The sequence below is a fragment of the Cupressus sempervirens genome, chromosome 10, assembly GCF_028749045.1.
Source record: "Cupressus sempervirens isolate cs-2001-9-10 chromosome 10, ASM2874904v1, whole genome shotgun sequence".
NCBI lineage: Eukaryota > Viridiplantae > Streptophyta > Pinopsida > Cupressales > Cupressaceae > Cupressus > Cupressus sempervirens.
Window position 1 is genome coordinate 947,905,623 of NC_143127.1, and position 18,423 is coordinate 947,924,045.

Genomic DNA, 18,423 nt, shown 5'->3' on the forward strand with positions numbered 1-18,423 from the left:
CTGTCTACCAGAGGCACTGAGAGTAGGTGTTGGCTGTGAGGCTGTCTTGGTGGATGCATAAAGAGCTCAGGAGGAGCTGATCATCCGCCCCTTGGACCCCCAGTTGTTGCGAATATCAGTCGTGGGAGTCTGACCAGTTGAGAAGACTTAGAGCTGCTGCAGGCATGGAGTGTCTGTGTACCAGAGGCACTGAGAGTAGGTGTTGGCCGTGAGGCTATCTTGGTGGATGCGTAGAGAGCTCGGGAGGAGCTGATCATCTAGTTGGAGGCAGTGCAGCGACACTTGGTTCAGTGTACTCGGAATTGGAAGGCAGAAAGCAGCACAGGTGGCTATCAGTGTCAGATGTCAGATTGGCTAAGGTGACAGTGTTGAAGACCAATTAGTCAATCAATGTATTTTGGTTGTTGATTTGTCTCAAAGATTTTGTAATAGTCGTCAAAAGACGACTTTTCTTTTTGGGGGGGATGATGTCATCGGTAGAAATTGTGTATCAGCTGACGGGTCCCTTCGGGAAGGAAATTGTGTATCAACCGATGGGTCCCTTCGGAAAGGAAATTGTGTATCAGCTGACGGGTTCCTTCGGAAAGGTTCTTGTTATGTAGCTGACGGGTCCCTTCGGAAAGGTTTTTGTTATGTAGCGACATGATGTATGTGGCCGACGGACTCCTTCGGGAAAGTTCTTCGAAAAATATTTATAACCACTTCGGGAAGCATTGTATTCATAAGATCTTATCATGAAAGCATAATGTAATGTTCTGGCATATGCGAATAATAATAAGAAGAGTTCTGCTGTTCGTGTTCGTGTTCATTATCTGTGTGCAATTCTTAATTAACCTATGCGGTAAACACTTCTCCTTCAGAGTTTGATGCCAAGTCCTGACTTACTGGCTGGTTTTTGAGATCTATGATGTACTTTCTACCTTCGGACTCAATGGATAGAGTGTTCCATTTCCAGTTATGGGTAGCTTTTGGTGCGACCAACCATCCTCTTCCTAATAAAGCATCGTACCCTTTCTTCTCTAAAGTGATAAGCACAAAATCCAAAAAAAATTGTTGCGTAGCAACTATGACTTTTTGTCCCATCAGCGTTCCTATACTCTTGATTCCATGTTGGTCAGCTCGCACTAGTTGAAATGTCCGTGGCCAGAGTGTAGGTTTCCTTATTTCCTTCCATGTTTCTTCTAATAAGACATTTACGCTGCAACTTCCATCAACAATAGTATTTGAAAGCTTGCACCTTAGTATCTCCATCTCTACTACCTCTGGTGTTCTCCCTATTCCTATGGTGAACAGGGTAGTCTTTTGTTCGTACTTCTTCTCTTTCATTGTGGTTGTCCCTTTCGAGTTTGCCCCTTGTGTTAGTGCTACTTGCAATTGGGGTAATGTTTCTAATAAATCACCTATTTTCACTGGGATAATAGTTTCCAGTACTTGCCTCACAATATTCGGTACACCCCTACTGGAAGTAGGCTTTTCTGGCCTTGTCTTTACTTCCTCTCCCATGCTATCTTGAATGCCTTTCTTGGCTTCCTGAAATCTTTCCGTCTCCGTAGTAGCATTTTGATAGGTTAATTTTTTGGCTTGCCTCCTTGTGATTGCAATAATTTTGCTTTTTGGATCTTCAATGTCTAGCATATTTACCCCCTTCTATCTCTGGCAATTTACATCCTCATGATTGCTTGCCCCACACCATTTACAGAGCATCCCTCTATTTTGTCCTCCTCCGCTTTGGCAATCTCATGCAAAATGTCCCCATTCATTGCATCTCCAACATTGGATCATTGGTCTCTCCTTGGAATCGTATTTGGAGTGAACGCCGTTGTGTGTTGTTATTGTTGCTGCTGTTGTTATTATTATTATTACTTCCTCTCCTATTATTTTTGTATCCTCCTGGTGAGGCTTTTGTGTTTGTGTTATTCGAAGGAGTGGATGGTGTAGATTGCTCCCCTTGGGTCAGGAATACTCGAGCGCTCCTTGTTTTTAAATTGTAGGGGCTATCTTTAATTGCGTGCCCCAGTACTCGACAAATCTCACAAAATGCTTTCTTCGGGCATGCTCCTTTTGTATGGCCTTCTTTTTCATAGTTAGTGCACCAAAGTTCTCTCTCTTCTTTCTTTTCTTCTTTACTCCTTGCTACTTCATCAATTGCCTCAGGTCTTTTTTCAGGGCTTGAATGGTTTTGGATTCTTCTTTGTTTTCTTCAGAACTTTCACTCACGCTTTCATGCCTTCTTGCCTTGGAAGTTCTACTCTCGCTTTCTATGTCCATGGCATGAGTACACGCATCCCCAAAGGTTGATGGTAGAACTATCTTCATCTTTTTCCTAAGGGATGGTGTTAATCCTTCAATGAACCATCTGCCGGCTTCTTGTCTAGTTTCCCTGTCAGCTCTTTCATTCTTCTATTGTAGGCTTTGACAGATTTAGTTTTCCCTTGTCTTGTGTTATAAATCTCCGTTACTATTTCATCATCATCCCTCAGGAGTCTAAATTCTTCCTCAAAGGCTGCGTAGATATTATTCCATGTGTTTTTATTTGATGCCTCCAAATCGGTATTACCAATCAATGGCAATACCGCTTAGTGTGGCCGGGAAAGTTTTTAGCCATTCTACTGTGTCATTTTCTCTGTTCGCTTGTCATATTGTTTTACAGTGGCAAGCGGGGTCCTCCGAGCCATCCCCTGTGAACCTTGGCAATTTTTGTTTGTCTATTGCCATTATTACCAGTGTTCGAGCTGATTGGGAGTTGTTGGTGATTAAAGGGGCAGCGTTTTCGTTGGATAAATCTGCTGCTAGGTAATTGGAGGCTTTGCATCTCATCTTAGACCATTAGCTTTTCAAATCGGGCTGCTACCAAGGGACTGTGATGACCAACATTTTGGGAGTATGAGGGTCCGCAAATATTTACTCCTGATATACGGTCAATATCATGCTTGGGAATTGAGGTGGCATTCAATTGGAGTCTATCCTTGCATTGTATTACACAGCAGACCAATCAGGTTCTTTGATTATTGGAAGTTTTTTGAAAATTTTGAAATCATTGTTAATTTGTTATTCTCTTTCGCAAATAAATTCTTGAAAATTTTGGGAGTGTGTTATTTTGCAACATTGTTCGTTGTCTTTCTTTTATTTCTGAAACAGAATTTCAAAGTATATATATGTTAAAAAATTTGAAAATTATCAAACATACAAAAAATCAGTTTGTGTATCAGTATTACAGTTTGGGTTTGGTTGGGGTCTTTACAGTGGTATCAGATCGGTTTCTTGCCAACTTGCAGGAATTGGGCTCAGTTATTATTTTGGTCAGTGCTTACTTCTGAAATTGTCAGATTAATTTTGTGATTGATATAGTGACATGGATGGTGATAGGAGATTTGTTCCAGGTAGATATTATACTTGCAGAGTGTTTACCATACAGGTTAAGAACTTAGCACATGTAGTATAACACGATTCAACGCAAAATAGATACTTTATTCATATATGCACTTAATGATTACAATCTGAATACAATGATTACAATGATGATTCCAAAGTCCATCTTGGACATGTACATATACCTTTCCGAAGGGGTGACTCAAGCGTCACACGCTTGTTCGGATGCTACTCTACCCATCAGCTACACTATACATTTTATCGGCAATATCATCGCCCCCAAAAGAAAAGTTGTCTCCGGACGACGATACAACAAAACTCAAAATAAACAAAATACATCAGTGCATAAATACTAGATAGAGGGATGCGTCCCTGGCGTAGTGGCCATTCGTGCCCTCAACTCATTTAGCTCCGCTAGTAGCTTGTAGACCTGTTCTTTCCTAATCTTTAGTTCTACTTTTGCTTCCATCTGAAGGTCTAGGGTTGACTGCATCATCTCTCCAACTTCTCCCAACTCCTTCTCTGTTGCCACCTGTTCTTTTTTTGCTGTCAACTAACTCTGTCTGACTAATAGGGCTGTCCTCTCAGATTGCCAGGCCACCCTATCAGATTCCCAGGCTGCCCTCTATGAAGCTAACCTGGCAGCTGACTCCTCCCAAGCTCTCTCAGTTGCTACCTGATCTGCCTGACTCCTTCAAAGAGTGTAGTACGCCTCCCTATTTAACTTCACTATCTCATGAGTCAAAGCCTCCACCCGACTCTCCATACTTGGATCTCTCGTCGTGGCCCAGTCCTGTTGCATCTCTGCAGTCTCCACATCCGGCCATCCCCTCTCCTCAAAACAAACTGTAAAGGTAGCTAGACATCCCAACCTTATGAAAGATGACTCCCTCTAGCTCCTTCACCATTGACTCCAACGCCTGAGTTTCTGTCGTATCTAACACCTAGCGAGCCCGAGTTGCTAGGGCTGCTACATCAGCAAGAAGTGTCTCTCATCCCTCTCTCCCATGCTACTGGGTGTTCTTGCTGTGCACCCATAGCCCTCTCCAGTGCCTCCGCCATACACGCAACAACGCTATGCAGTACTCCTTCACTCTATGTTTGCCCAACCTCTTGTAATGGGTTCTTTGGGACTGCTTTCCGTGTGGGTGTTGGCAGGTATGTCACTCGAGGTGCTGGGGTTCGGTGGAACCGTGTACTCAGGAAAGCACTCACCTTCTGGGTTCGGCTCTCTCTATCTCACTTAGGTGATGCTAGCAGTGTCGTATCTACGGTGACCATTGCATCCAAACCCACTACATTCAATCGGACACCCGATGCCCCCAACTCTTTGCCTGCCGGTACCTCCATCACCCCTGTCTCTATGTCCATCTCCATATCAGGTACCAAAGTCTCCTCTCTTGTATCTGGTAGAGTCTCACGAGCTGGCTCCGTCGGTATCTCCGGAGCTTCTATCTCTGTCAGTGATGGATGTGACTCCGCTACAACTCGTGTCTCTACGGTGGGCTGCATCGTAGCTGAAACTAGTGTCATCATGTAATATCCTCCCCTATTTTTCCCAAATAAAGAAACTTGCAAGCTACTTTATGATATTAATTAATTTTCTGAATAACTCAACATAGCATTTTTGTCAAACACTTGGTACACATACTACAATATATAGAAAAATTTGAAACTTCTTATTTGCTAATTAAATATTGATTTTTGCCATGTAAATGTGCTCATACAATTGTTTAACATGCTGCAACAAATATCAGTCTCGTATTCAACAACTACAATGCAAAAGTACTAAAATTTGACAGAAGAAACCTGGAATTAGTTGCTGTAGTATTTTTGCAGATTTAGTTGGCAGCCTTCCAAACCCTCAAATCAGCAAGAATAAACAATAAACTTGTTGCAAATACTGTTCATGCACTGTAGCAAATTCACTATTCATCCGCACTGTAGCAAAACACTATTCATCCGTATTGTAGCAAAACACTATATGAAACCCAGTATGTTTGGAAACACCGTTAATCCTCCTGATTGTGTCTTTCAACAGCGAAGAGAATGCTAGCAAAGAGGGATTTTGTCCTCCAAGCCCGATAAACAAATATTCAGCAACATAATGTTAATCTTCATCCAAGCATACTAAAAAGAAGCTCTTCCATTTCTTTTATAGTGTTCTCACAAGAGCTCAGTCCTTCGTTTTCTCAATGTGGGATAAAACATAACTCCCTTTATGTAACTTATGTCTCCAATGTGTTATAAAATAAAGGGGACTCTTTTAATTTAAATATTTTCCACAAATTATAGTCTGCATTAATAAAGTTAAATATTTAAATTTAACTTTATAAAATAGCTTTATTAATGCATAACAAATCTTATCAATGATAAACAAGTCTTCTTGTCGATTTTAAACAATTACCATCGACATACCGCTGCCACTGGATGTCCGACCATGTCCAAGATTACTTACTATAAATAGTAAGTATGCCCAAAGTTGCCTCAAAACCGCTCAGAAAGACCTGCAACTGAAACTATCTAGGCCAAATGGCCTCTAAGTCCCTTTAATGTCCTGGTTAGCCTACGGGACTGTGGGGAAATAGGCTAACGACAACATCATGCTATGAATGCTAAAAAGGGGACATTACACATCACCACTGGTTGCCTGAACTGTCCAAACCCTGGGATACCATGTATGCCTACAAGAACCAAGTGTGTCGTAGCCGAAAGTACAGGCCGCAAAATTCTCAATGGTGTAGCCGTGATCACTTCTACCTCCTCGTCCTCTTCCTCTTCCCCCTCAGTCCCACTCTCCTTTGAAGATGTCTCCTCTCGACCACTATCTATGTTCCCACTATTTAGCTTGGTTCGCTTCTGTCCTATAGTTTTGGTGCCGAGTGTATCGAAATGCCTCCACTGCATAATAGGTGGTTCGCCAGACGTGAGTGGTCTCGGTTTAGTCTCTAGTGCGTCATTGGGGATCATCCGCGTTGTCGCATCCAAGAACAAACCAATAGCATAATGAGGCATATAAAACGTTTTGTGTTGCAATGTTATAAATTCCGACATCTGCTCAGCCAACAGTGCTGCCCAATGATATACCTTGCTATGCAAAATCTCGTTCATCATGGCTACATGGGGGAAAGAGATATCCGAAGTGCGGCTCGAATATGTCCATCAAACAACGCTAATGACCCTCCAGAATATTAGATTTCTTTAATCCTCTGCCCTTGGACGTGTCTAAAAGAGCCTCTTGTTTTGTCTGTGACAGGTCTTTGCACACAAGCTGTATCAACTTCAACTTCACTTCACGAGTAATCTTTTTTGGCTTGCTTTCTGTTTTTCTCCCGCCCTGAGCATGACCACGTATGCCAAATACCTGTGTAAAATCAGCCGGTTTGAATGATACTACTAAATTGCAACCAAGATATTCAAATGTACTGGTTCGAAAGAACCTGTCATATGTTTCAATCATTCTGCGCAAAAACCCTTCGTAGTCTCTGGTGCAAAATATTGGCATTTGCACTACCCATTCTACCTGAGCTTTTCGGATACTAGCCTTCACCTGGTGGTTGTCTGGAGTCTCCTGCACTACTTCTGGCACTTTGTACCATTTAACCCTTAGAATGTAATACTTTGTGCTGTAGGAATGTCTCTTGGCTGCTTCGGTTTCTTTACTTTCTTCTTACTTGCACCTGCACTGGTCCTTGCATCAGTCCCTCCTGCCACATGAATTCTGGATGGTAGTGTCTTCACGTTTTTGTACATGGCAGCGTCTTCGTCTAGTTTCCTCTTCCAAGCCCTCTTTCCAGCTAACTGCATAACTGTCATTTTGTCGTTTTGTGAATAAATCACAAACCGTTAGGGCAGTTTTTTTTGTACACAACTTGCTACAAATTCCTATCTTGACATTCGTACTGTACGACTTCCTCAATCTTGGTGAAGTACGGCTACAATTCCTTTAGGCTGACCGTACGACTTGTTTTTCCTTCAATTCTAAAAAAATGTGTTGTATGGTTTCCTTATTTTCCAATAATTTAACTCCTCCCTGCTCTCCTCTAGCCGTACGGTCTTTATAACTATTCCTTTTGTCTTTCTAGTGTACAGCTCCTTCAGTTGTAAGGTTCCTGCTTTGATTTGAATGGCTTCTCAGATAGTGCGGCTTAAAAGTCTCTTCTTCTTGCTTCCTGTTTACTGTACATGTACGGTCTTGTATGAGTTCTCTCTTTGGTTACCACATGGTGCTTTCCTCTGGCCGTACAGAGGCTTTACTAGCTTGGCGATTTGTTCCTAAAGTCCGTACGGTCTTTATATGGGTCCCAACACTCTGCAATATTTTCCCCATATGCTGCTTTTTGCAAGACGTATATCCTGTTGCTACTGGCCGTACGGTCTTCCTTCACCTAGCCGTATGGTCCTCAATTCATGTTTACTGCTTTTAACGTACATTGAATTTCATATGCCTTTAAGATCGTATGGTTATTTTTTCTCTGTGCTTTCATTTAATTGCCGTACGGCTGTCTTTTCCATATAACTTAGGCTGTACGACTACAAATTCCTTCTATAGCTTCCTCTTATGTTCATTCTGGCCGTATGGTTTTAGGTTTCTACCCCCTGTTTTATCTGGCCATATGTCTTCCTCTTATGTTCTTTTGTTGATCGTACGACTTCAATTCATCCCCTGTTGTGCTTTTTGTTTTTTGTACGGGCTCCAAATCATCCCCTTCTGCCTAACCGTACGGTATCTACACAGGCCGTACGGTCTTTAACTTCCTTCAATTATGATTGTTTTTAAGTTATTGCTTGCATATTATATCTTTCAAGGCCGTATAGTAGGCCGTACTGCAGACTTTTGTTCCCAAACACTTTTAATATCTAAAATTCCCGTCATATTAACACATTTGCTTCCTTCTCCATGTTTTATTATTTTATTACTTCATACTTTTAAAACTATAGCTTATTATTGGACACTTTAAAACTATGTTCAACTTCAATATTTTATTCCTTATTATACATATATACATTATTTATAGACTTTTTTTTTCTTTTCTCTGTTGTTTGTCGGAGGGGGATCATTTCTTTCATGGTATATCTTTAACTTCGATCCATTTACTACATCTGGTATTTCTTTTCCGTCCAGTGTCCATAACTTAATTGCCTCGTTATATCCAACTTCCCATATCTTATACGGTCCGACCCATTTAACTTTGAACTTCCCATGTCTGATTTCATTCTGTCTGTTATACTTCAATACTAATTGGTCCAGTTGAAAGTTGTTTAATTTTAAGTGCTTGTCCTGCGATGCCTTCCTCTTGTTTTGTGTAACTTTGATGGCCCACTATGCTTGCAGCCATCGCTCATCAAGTTTGTTCAAATTGTACAGTCTCTCCCTTAAGCTCTCCATGTCGCCTAATTTGTTCTCGATTGCTATTCTTAAACTCGGTACCATGAATTCTGTCAGTACCACTGCCTCCTGTCCATACATCAGCTGAAGCGGGGTGTCTTGTAGTTACTTTATATGAAGTACGGTATGCCCATAGGGCTGATGGTAACTTTTCTTCCCAGTCTTCTTCCTCAATTGCACAAGATATATAAATCACTCTAACCAAGATTTTGTTTGTTGCTTTAGCTTGTCTGTTAGCTCTTGGATAGTATGGGCTCGATAATGAATGACAAATCTTGAATTTAGTAGTGAGCACTCAAATAACATGGTTAACAAAGTGTCCTCCTCGATCACTTGTCAACTGTAGTGGAATCCCGTACCTTGTAATAATTTGCTCATATATAAATCTTGCTGTGCTTAGTGCCCAGTTGTCTTGTAATGCAGATGCCTCCACCCATTTAGTCAGGTACTCTGTCGCTACCACAATGTATCGACATCTTCTTGTTTTGCTCAATTTCAGTGGTCCAATGAAATCCAATCCCCATCTTTCAAAAAGTTCCTGCACTTGCGAGGGATTCAAAGGCATGAAGTCTCTCTTCAATGGTTTCTCGGCCCGCTAACGTGTATTGCATGCAACAACCCACTCCTTGGCATCATTGTATACGGTCGGCCACCATAATCCTGCCAGAAGTATCTTCTGCGCAGTTGTATTCGGCCCCATGTGTCCTCTTGCCGATCCTTCGTGTGCTTCCTTTAGTACTTTCAGAATTTCCTCCAGGACACACCGCCTTAGAATTTGATCCGGTCCCATTTTATACAATAACCCATTGATTAACTGAAACGTCCAGCTCCTTAGCATCGGCTTCCTTCTCTCATTTGGTGGCATGTCACTTGGAAACTATCCCTTTGATAAATATTCTCCAATACGTGTGTACCAGGTTGGTAGTACTGTAACATGAAATAGCAGCGCATTTGGAAAATCATCCTTAATTCCCTCAGGTGGCTCCCTCGATTTTATTCTTGACAGGTGGTCTGCACTTACATGACTTTTTCCTTCCATGTCTTGCTTTATATGAGTATGACATGGAAGAACACTAATAGATGCTTCTATAGTTGTTTGTTGAAGATGTGGTTCATGCAAGATTGGAATGTAGGAGGAGCATTGGTCATACCAAAGCACATTACCAAGAACTCATAATTATCGATTGGCATAAAAAAGCGGTCTTGTGAACATCTTTCTCTCTCACTAGAATCTGGTGATATCTAGATTTGCAATCTATCTTCGAGAGTAGACTGCCCCACGAAGCTCGTCTATAAATCATCTATCCATGGGATGGATTACCAATTCTTGATTGTCTTTTTATTCAGGGCCTGATAGTCAATGTAGATCCCGAAAGTCCCATCTTTCTTCACCAAGACCACTGAAGATGCAAAAGACCTTGAGGTAGGCCTAATGTGTGTTTACTATACAAGGTAAACGGTTTATTAATGCATTCAGACAATAGATAAGAACATGTAACATAGAAGTATTCCTTTTATTATCCGCATGTATGCAGAAGATACTACAATATTTGATATGATTGATTACAATGATGATTACAATTCTCCTTCTGATACAAAGTCTATTCCAAATGGTGTACATATACCTTCCTGAAGGGGTGACTCAACCGTTACGCGCCCTTTCGGATACTATTCTACCCGTCAGCTACAATATAGATTTTTCCGACAACATCATCCCCCCCAAAAAGAAAAGTCATCTCCGGACGATAATTACAAAATATCTGAGACAGATTAACAAAACGGAATACATTAACTATGACTAACTATAACAGGATAGATCTTTTTTCATCACATCACATTCACATTTCTCCTGTGCCTGCACCAAACTGGTTTCCAAAATACGTTGCATCTGTAGCCTCTGCTAACACAATACTATCACCTTAGTCAATCTGACCTTGATAGCCACCTGTGTCATCTTCTCTACTTCCAACGCCTAGGTACACTGAGCCAAGTGTCACTCTACTGCCTCCAACTGGATGATCAACTCCTCCTGAGTTCTCTATGCATCCACCAAGACAACCTCACATTCAACACCTACTCTGAGTGCTTCAAAGCGTAGCACCCCTCTCGAAAGGCTTGCTCTAGTACTCTCTCCACCTCTGGCATACAAACAGTCCGCGCTTACAGTAGCTCCAGGTTTTATCAACTGGTCACACTTCCCACGACTGATACCTGAACTGACTGGGTGTCTAGAGGGCAACGCCCCCAGTGGGGTTGAGGGGTAGCACCCCCGCCACCAAGACCAAATTAGCAACCTCAAACCCACACAAAAGTCCATGGAACCCACAACCTCAACTACGACTGAGCTAGATAAATAAAATAATGAAGGTGTGATTTTCTCAAGCAAGATGTGCATAGCCGCTTAGGTAGAATTTGATGCAGAGTGAAGGGTAGTTGTTATAGAATCCTTTGGTTTTTATTGCACTTCACCTTCTAGGTACCCAAATTGGTCCTAGCCAATCCAACTTCCGCTAAGTTGGTCTTCTCTCAGCCTTGCCCATCAAGGCACCCCTCTAGGGTCTTCTCTTTACTAGAGAAATCTAACTTATTGTTTGACTTCCAAACTCACAAAAGCAAAAACATTTTCCCAAGACCTTCTTAAGAAACTATACCCTCACTTGCAATCTAGGATCACTACAATGGACTATCAAGGAGTGTGTCACAAATCACACACCTTCTGGTCCCTCACAAATCATACTACGCATTTTGGTCTCCTTGCCAATGTATTCAAGGTTCTACACAATGAGATCTTGTAATTAGACCTAAACCAGGCCTAGTGCAATTAGGTCTCAAAATAAAGTAATTTCAAACCCACACAAAGGTCCATGGAGCACACCATTTTTGTGATTTTCTTCCAATCCCACACTCTTTCTATCAATCGCTTATGTTTTCTTCATTACCTGTTTATGTCTGTCCCTCTGGTACCATACGTTTTCCATTTTCAACTGTTTCATTTGTCGTCAGTTTTTTTTTACACTTCTTGTCCCCTTCTATCAGTCACCTCTACCCCCATTTTAATAATGGTCATTCTGTCTTTTGCAACCCTTTGACTGATTGTACGGCAATGCTTCCTTTATTCTCCCACTGATCCTGCAAGGGCCGTACAACCATTTCTTCTTTCAACTCTTGGGCATACGGTCCAACTCTGCTCTTTCAATTATTCATGCCGTATGGTCGTACGGGGCTCTTATAGGCTTCTTCCTCCAATCTCCTAGCCATACACACTGGATGCGTGTACGGTATTCTCTTTTTTCCTTAAGCAGTGTGATCATGTCCGTACAGTTCAATAACACCCTTGCATTTGTTGCCGTACGGTGCATACAGTGTTGCTCCACATGGTGATCTCTTGTTGACCACACGGTATGTCTTCTTTCTTGCTCTCCATACTTTCTCCCTTCCAATTTGGCCATACAGCCATACGGTATCTTCCCAATGCTCATTGCTCTTTGTTTTGGTTGTATCTTTTCCTCTACTTCTAGTGGCCGTACGGTGCTCTCCAAGGTTTTCTTATGCTGTATGGTCTACTGCCTTCTCCAATAGATATCTGCTACCCTTTGAGTTCCGTACGGTGATGACTTCTTTCAATGTTTCCGTATGGCCTTTCCCAATGCAAACTTTCAGCCATACAGTTTGAGCTCTCCCTCTGTTGTCTGTTCGTACAATCTTCTCTCATCATACAAAATGTCATACGGTCCTGTTGTTTTAGCCATTTTTTGTATAGTGCCTCTCTCCCTCTGTCTGTACGGTCGTACGATCAAGCCTCCTTTTTACACATGTTTGTATGGTGAGCTTATATGCCTTCTGTGCTTTGAATGTTCTCAAGACTGTACACTTTGAGTTCATATTTCTTCATTACACATTAATATTTATCTCTTTTCTTCAGCTTACTTCTAAAAAAATTAATATTCTTTTTAACATTTTATATTACATATATACACTAATATTTATTATTTTTAGACTATCTCTCTGTTGTTCATCCACGGAGACACGTTATTTCTTTCATGATAGACTTTCAGCTTTGATCCATTCACTGCATTGGCTACTTCCTTCCTCTCGAGCGTCCATAATTTTATTGCTTTGTTATCGCCCACTTCACAGATTTTATATGGCCTGACCCACTTTATTTTAAATTTGCCTGGTTTGATCTCATTGCACCCATTATACTTCAGCACTAGTTGTCTTGATTGAAATTTGTTCAACTTCAAGTGCTTGTCGTGCCTTGCCTTATGTCTGTTCTGTATAACCTTCGTGGCCCATTGTGCCTGCAATCGTTGCTCATCAAGTTTATAAAAATTATACCATCCCTCCCTTAGACTTTCCATATCTCCAAGCTTTTTTTTTATTGCAATTCTCGAACTTGGTACCATGAATTTCGTTGGCTGGCACTCCTTGCTGTCAATAACTGTATTCTTGATTTTAGAACCTTCACTCCGTACTGTTGAAGTTTTTATTAAGCCCTTCCTCTTTGTTTCCTATGCGGACTGTGTGATATGTTTTGCTTGCCACCGGTACCATTCTACTAAATCTGTGGTGTGGCGTAACATTTTCTTTCCGCGCAATTCGTTCACGTGTACCGTACGGTAGAATATTTCTTTTTGCTGGTTTCGTATTGTATGTTCTTCCCTTCAGCTTCAGCCGTAACCACCTTTCCTTCTTCCGCTTCTCTGTATTCTTTCAGACATTCATTTTCCTCTCCTTTCTCACCTTCGTCGACCCTTAACATATTACAGCTCGGAAATAGTTCGTAATCCTCCATCTGCCAGTTAAACAAACCGTTTATTGAATCTAAATCGTTGTCCTTCGATCCACCTTCCAACCGCAGGACTCCTTCCTCATCCGGTTCCATTTGCTTCTTACATTCATCCTCTCCTTCTGAATCAGACGATCCGGCTTCTTCTCCCACCATTTGTGTGTGTAAATCAATAATAAATCTCCGTCCTCTGCTCTCCATTGATAGTGTATTTTTCTTCTAGTCATGTTTAACCTTTGCCTGTATGAGCCATCCTCGTCCAAGAATGGCATCATATCCCCTTCTTTTTAGCAGGATGACAACAAAGTCGAGTAGGAACGACTGTGTTCCAATAGTCACTGGTTGTGCCATCAGGACCCTTAGAGGCTTAATGCTATGTTGGTCTGCAGTTAGCAATTGGAACATGGGTGGCCACAATGTCGGCTGTCCCAGCTTCTTCCAGGTATCTTTTGGTAGGACATTTACCCTCGAACCTCTGTCCACAATTGTGTCTGAGAGGATCAATCCCAATATACCCATTTCTATGACCGCTGGATGCCTTCCTGATGTGAGGGCTAGTAGCATTGGGTCTGCTGCACTTGTTCCACTTTCTTTCTCCTTCCTAGGTTCTTCTGGTAGTTTAGTAGTCGGAGCCATGTTTGTGAGTGCTGTTCATAGTTGGGGCATTGTGAGGATCAGATCATTTAATTTTATTGGTATTTCAGTTTGTAATATCCGCCTTATGATATTCTGTTCTGCGCAGTTCCTCATTGAGGTACCCGAAGTGTCCCGCTTCTCCATTTGTGATTTCTCTGCCTGCATCCTTTTTTCAATTTCCGCTTATGCTTCTTCCAGTCTCTTCTTTTCTTCTGTCGAGTCTGGGTACAACTTTGCCTATTTAGGTGTAATTGCCAGGACTTCGTCTTTGTCCGTTCTTGATTTGATATTGATCAAATTCACTCCTGATTTCGATTTCGGGCACTTGGTATTTTCATGGTCTCCAGGACCACACCATCTGCATAACAACTTCGGTGTGGTTGTCGTTGTACAGTTTCGTGCAAAGTGGCCCCACAAGTTGCATGCCCGACATTGAACCATCGGTCAACCGTTTGCATTACACTGAATTCGACTGCGGCCCCCATTGTTATTGTTGTTGGTGTTGTTGTTTTGTCCCCTTCTGTTGTTTCTGTACCCACCCGAAGTGGCATCGTCATTGTTTGTGTTTCTGTTCCCTCCTGACGTGGATGCTTCTTGTGTCGGGAGCAGTTGTTGATGCCCTCTTGTTTTCATATTGAACAGACATTCCTTTGTGGAATGTCCCACACTTTGGCAGATATCACAAAACTGATTCTTCGGATAGGATCTCTTAGTGTGACCTTCTGTCTTGCATTCTGTGCACTATAGCTCATTTCCTTTGGTCTGGCTATTCCCTTTTTGCATATTATTAAACTCTTTCATCATCCTGATCATATCCTTCTGGAGAGCTCGGACCTTCTTACTGCCCTTTTCATCACCACTGCTATCTTCAGAAGAGGATTCATTTGAGTCAGATGATCTGCTTTTCTTCTTCTTTTTTGTTTTTTGTTCATTCTCTAAGTCCATCGCTTGATTGTATGCTTCAGTGTACGACGATGGCGGTACAATCTTCATTTTCCTTTTTAACTCCGGGCATAGTCCTTCTATGAACCATCTCTTTTTCAGCCCGTCTGCTGACTTACTTTCCATTTTATTTACTAATTATTTTAGCTTTGTAGCATATACACGAACTGTTTCATTTTTTCCTTGTTTTGTGGTGTAGATTTTTACTACTATCTCATTGTTGTCTCGTAGCAGTTGAAACTCTATAATAAATTCCTTCTTTATATTTTCCCATGTCGTTAGCTTTGCCGGATCGGTTTCAGAAAACCAATCGATTGCTACACCTTGTAAGGTGGCTGGAAATTGCCTTGCCCATTTGTCTTGGTTGTTTTCTCCATTCGCTGTCCAAATCGTTTCGCAAGTTTTGCAGTGTCTGATTGGGTCAGTTGTGCCATCCCCGTCGAACTTTGGTAACTTTTCGTTTGGACCAGCCATCGGTATCCTTTCTTTCTTTTGTTGTGCACTGCTGTCGGTACCTGCGTTGTTTTGTACTTCCGTACTGCTCTGAACATCTGCGTTACGAACACCTAGGTTCTTGAGTGGCGTGAAGGCTTCCTCAAGGACTTGGTTGTTTCGACCAAACCATATTTGCTCGTCAGGTGTATCAAGGACGAAGAGTTCTCCCCATGCTCGTGTTCCTTCGACACTCCGAGCCGTGTTGGTCTTTTCCCTTTTGTCCAGATTCTCCCTTGGTGTATACCAGTTTGCCAATTCTTCCTTTGTTCCTTCGATCACCCTTCGCTTTCTCGGGCTTCTTCTATCAACCTCTCCCTTGATTGACTTGGTGATTGCACTCTGTTTGTCAGTGCTCTTGTGGTACCGTGGTCACCTCCTGTGACACTACTGCTGTACCTTTCGGCGAGTTGTTGGAGTCTGTGCCTCCGGTCACTTTGCTGTGTACGGTTTAATATTTCCTGTGCCACACTTATGCTGTCATCTTCTAGATTCTTATTTCTATCTTTATTCAATGTGTTCGGCATTCATAGCACCCAGTCCCTATAGGCAATGGTGCCAAATGTTTACTGTACAAGGTAAAAGGTTTATTAATGCATTTTGACAATAGACAAGAACATGTAACACAGAAGTATTCCTTTTATTATTCGCATGTATACAGAAGATACTACAATATTCAATATGATTGATTACAATGATGATTACAATTCTCCTTCTGATTCAAAGTCCATTCCAAATGGTGTACATATACTTTCCCGAAGGGGTGACTGAACCGTCATGTGCCCTTTTGGATACTATTCTACCTGTTGGCTACAATATAGATTTTCCTGACAACAATGTGTCTCCCATTGAGGAGCTCTTGAATCACCTGCTTGATCTCATCCTTGAACTTATATGCTTGTATGGTGTTGTGATGACTGTTTTGGCTTCCTCTTTGAGCTGTATTGTGTGTTCATAAGCTCTGCCTGGTGGTACCTCTAGGGGAATATTACTGAAAAGTTTAAAACCAAAGTGTGGCTTCCCAAATCTGGCAATAGCTTATCATTGTGGTAATGTGTATGCTCACTGTTCAAGGGTTTGGACAAAACCAAGCATTTTTCTGTGCAGATCACCTCATAATGCTTGAGAATCGCCTCAATTCCCCATTCCAGTATAGTCCTGCAGTTTGTAATTGGAGACTGTCAGATTTGGTATTCATGAATTTATAAATTTTATTTCAATCTAGTATATGCTTGTGTCTATGGTTTGGTTAAAATTGCTTGTCGTTTTAATGGTTGTTCTGCTACATGATGTTTCTGAATAAATATGATGACAAATCAGACTATTGGCTATTTCTATTTCATGACGTGTTCTATTTACAGGGCTGCCTTCTCTGGTTGCATTTCCTGCCAATTGTAGGAATTTCGACTGCCTTTTGCGGTAATGTTCCCTTTTGTCTTGTTCTTTGATATTAGAATTTTTTTTTCTGTGTGAACTCTTTTCTCATGTTAATTTGAGAATGTTCCACAATTTTTTACAGTTGATTCCAATTAGAAAATTACTATAGAATGGTCTTTAGTTTTTGACTCTGATAATTGTAAGATCCAAAGTAGCTTTGTCTATTCTTATTAATGAGTTCCTATAGTGTAATGCCATAGTCATTTTTCTGTGGATTTTGTGTTGCTTCAAATTTTAATTCTGACATTTGTTTTATCCAGCTATTCGGGAGAACTAAATGCAGATGCTATCATAGATTGGATTGCAACAGATATTCTTGGACTACCTCGTATTCTGTACTACTCACCTGACGCATTGGTAATATTGCTGAAGACTACTTTTGTTAACATTTGACAGGCAATATTTCATAATGAGAGCATTTTAAGAAAGGGTTCATTTTTCTTACTTTAAGCATTTCTGTAAAACTGATCTTTTGAGATGGATATAGATTGATAGGGAAGCCTCATATCCAGTGAAATATTAGTGCTGAATGAGAATCATACTTATAGTTCTTATGAATTTTAGCAACATGTACTTGTGGAATTTATGGAGTTCCTTCTAAAAAACAATAGCACTAGAGGACAGGTGAGATAATGGGAGCAGAATGTCAATTGCCACAATATCCTGTTTTTCTATATTGTAGTAACTGTTAATTAAATAGCACCTTCCATGTTGGAGGGGTATAGGGAAAAAAGAAAATACACCTCTCCTTGTTTGTACTGTTGCACATTTTCCACAGACATGCAGTCTAATATGGCAGTGTATGTTATGTCCCATGGGAACTGTCTTCCTTTTCCCTATTGACATAGGATGGTATCACTGAAAATACAGATTATATGCCTGGATCTCAATAATCTTATATTAAAATCATCATTGGGAAATTCGAATAAATGCCTGACATGTTTGAATATTTCAGGTTAGGGAGGTTATTCGGAAGCCAGCACCACATAAGGTATGCGATATCTTAATGGCTCTCATTTAGGTTGTATCTTGCAATGTTTCTATACGAATGCTTCTTGGAGTGCTTTTTGGAAGTTTTGGATTGTAAGGATTATTGTTAGCTTTTTACTTTTTATCTCTTTCAAGACAGTATAAAATAAAACAATGTGTGCAGTAAGACCATTCATATTCTAAGTAAATATTTTTTGAGAGCTAAGTAAATTTACAATTAACAGAATATACAAATATTTACACTATACAGGATTATAATTGGGATTTGCATTTATTGTTGAGATATGATGACATTGGTTTTGCCTAGATCGCATGGCCAGATTATCAGCAGTCAAGGCTGATAACAGTGTTTTCTAGATTACAGAGGATAGACAGTTAA

At 40.9% G+C, this 18,423-nt stretch overlaps 1 protein-coding gene across 1 annotated transcript in view; it reads left to right on the top strand.

The window, feature by feature from the left end:
* Window positions 1-18,423, top strand: part of LOC149537110 (DNAJ heat shock N-terminal domain-containing protein) — a 322,115-nt gene that overhangs the window by 129,972 nt on the left and 173,720 nt on the right. Inside the window, exons 9-11 of the mRNA XM_089807127.1 lie at window positions 16,979-17,036; window positions 17,315-17,411; window positions 18,010-18,045. Of these exons, the coding sequence (XP_089663253.1) occupies window positions 16,979-17,036; window positions 17,315-17,411; window positions 18,010-18,045 (191 nt within the window). The remainder of the gene's footprint in view (window positions 1-16,978; window positions 17,037-17,314; window positions 17,412-18,009; window positions 18,046-18,423) is intronic.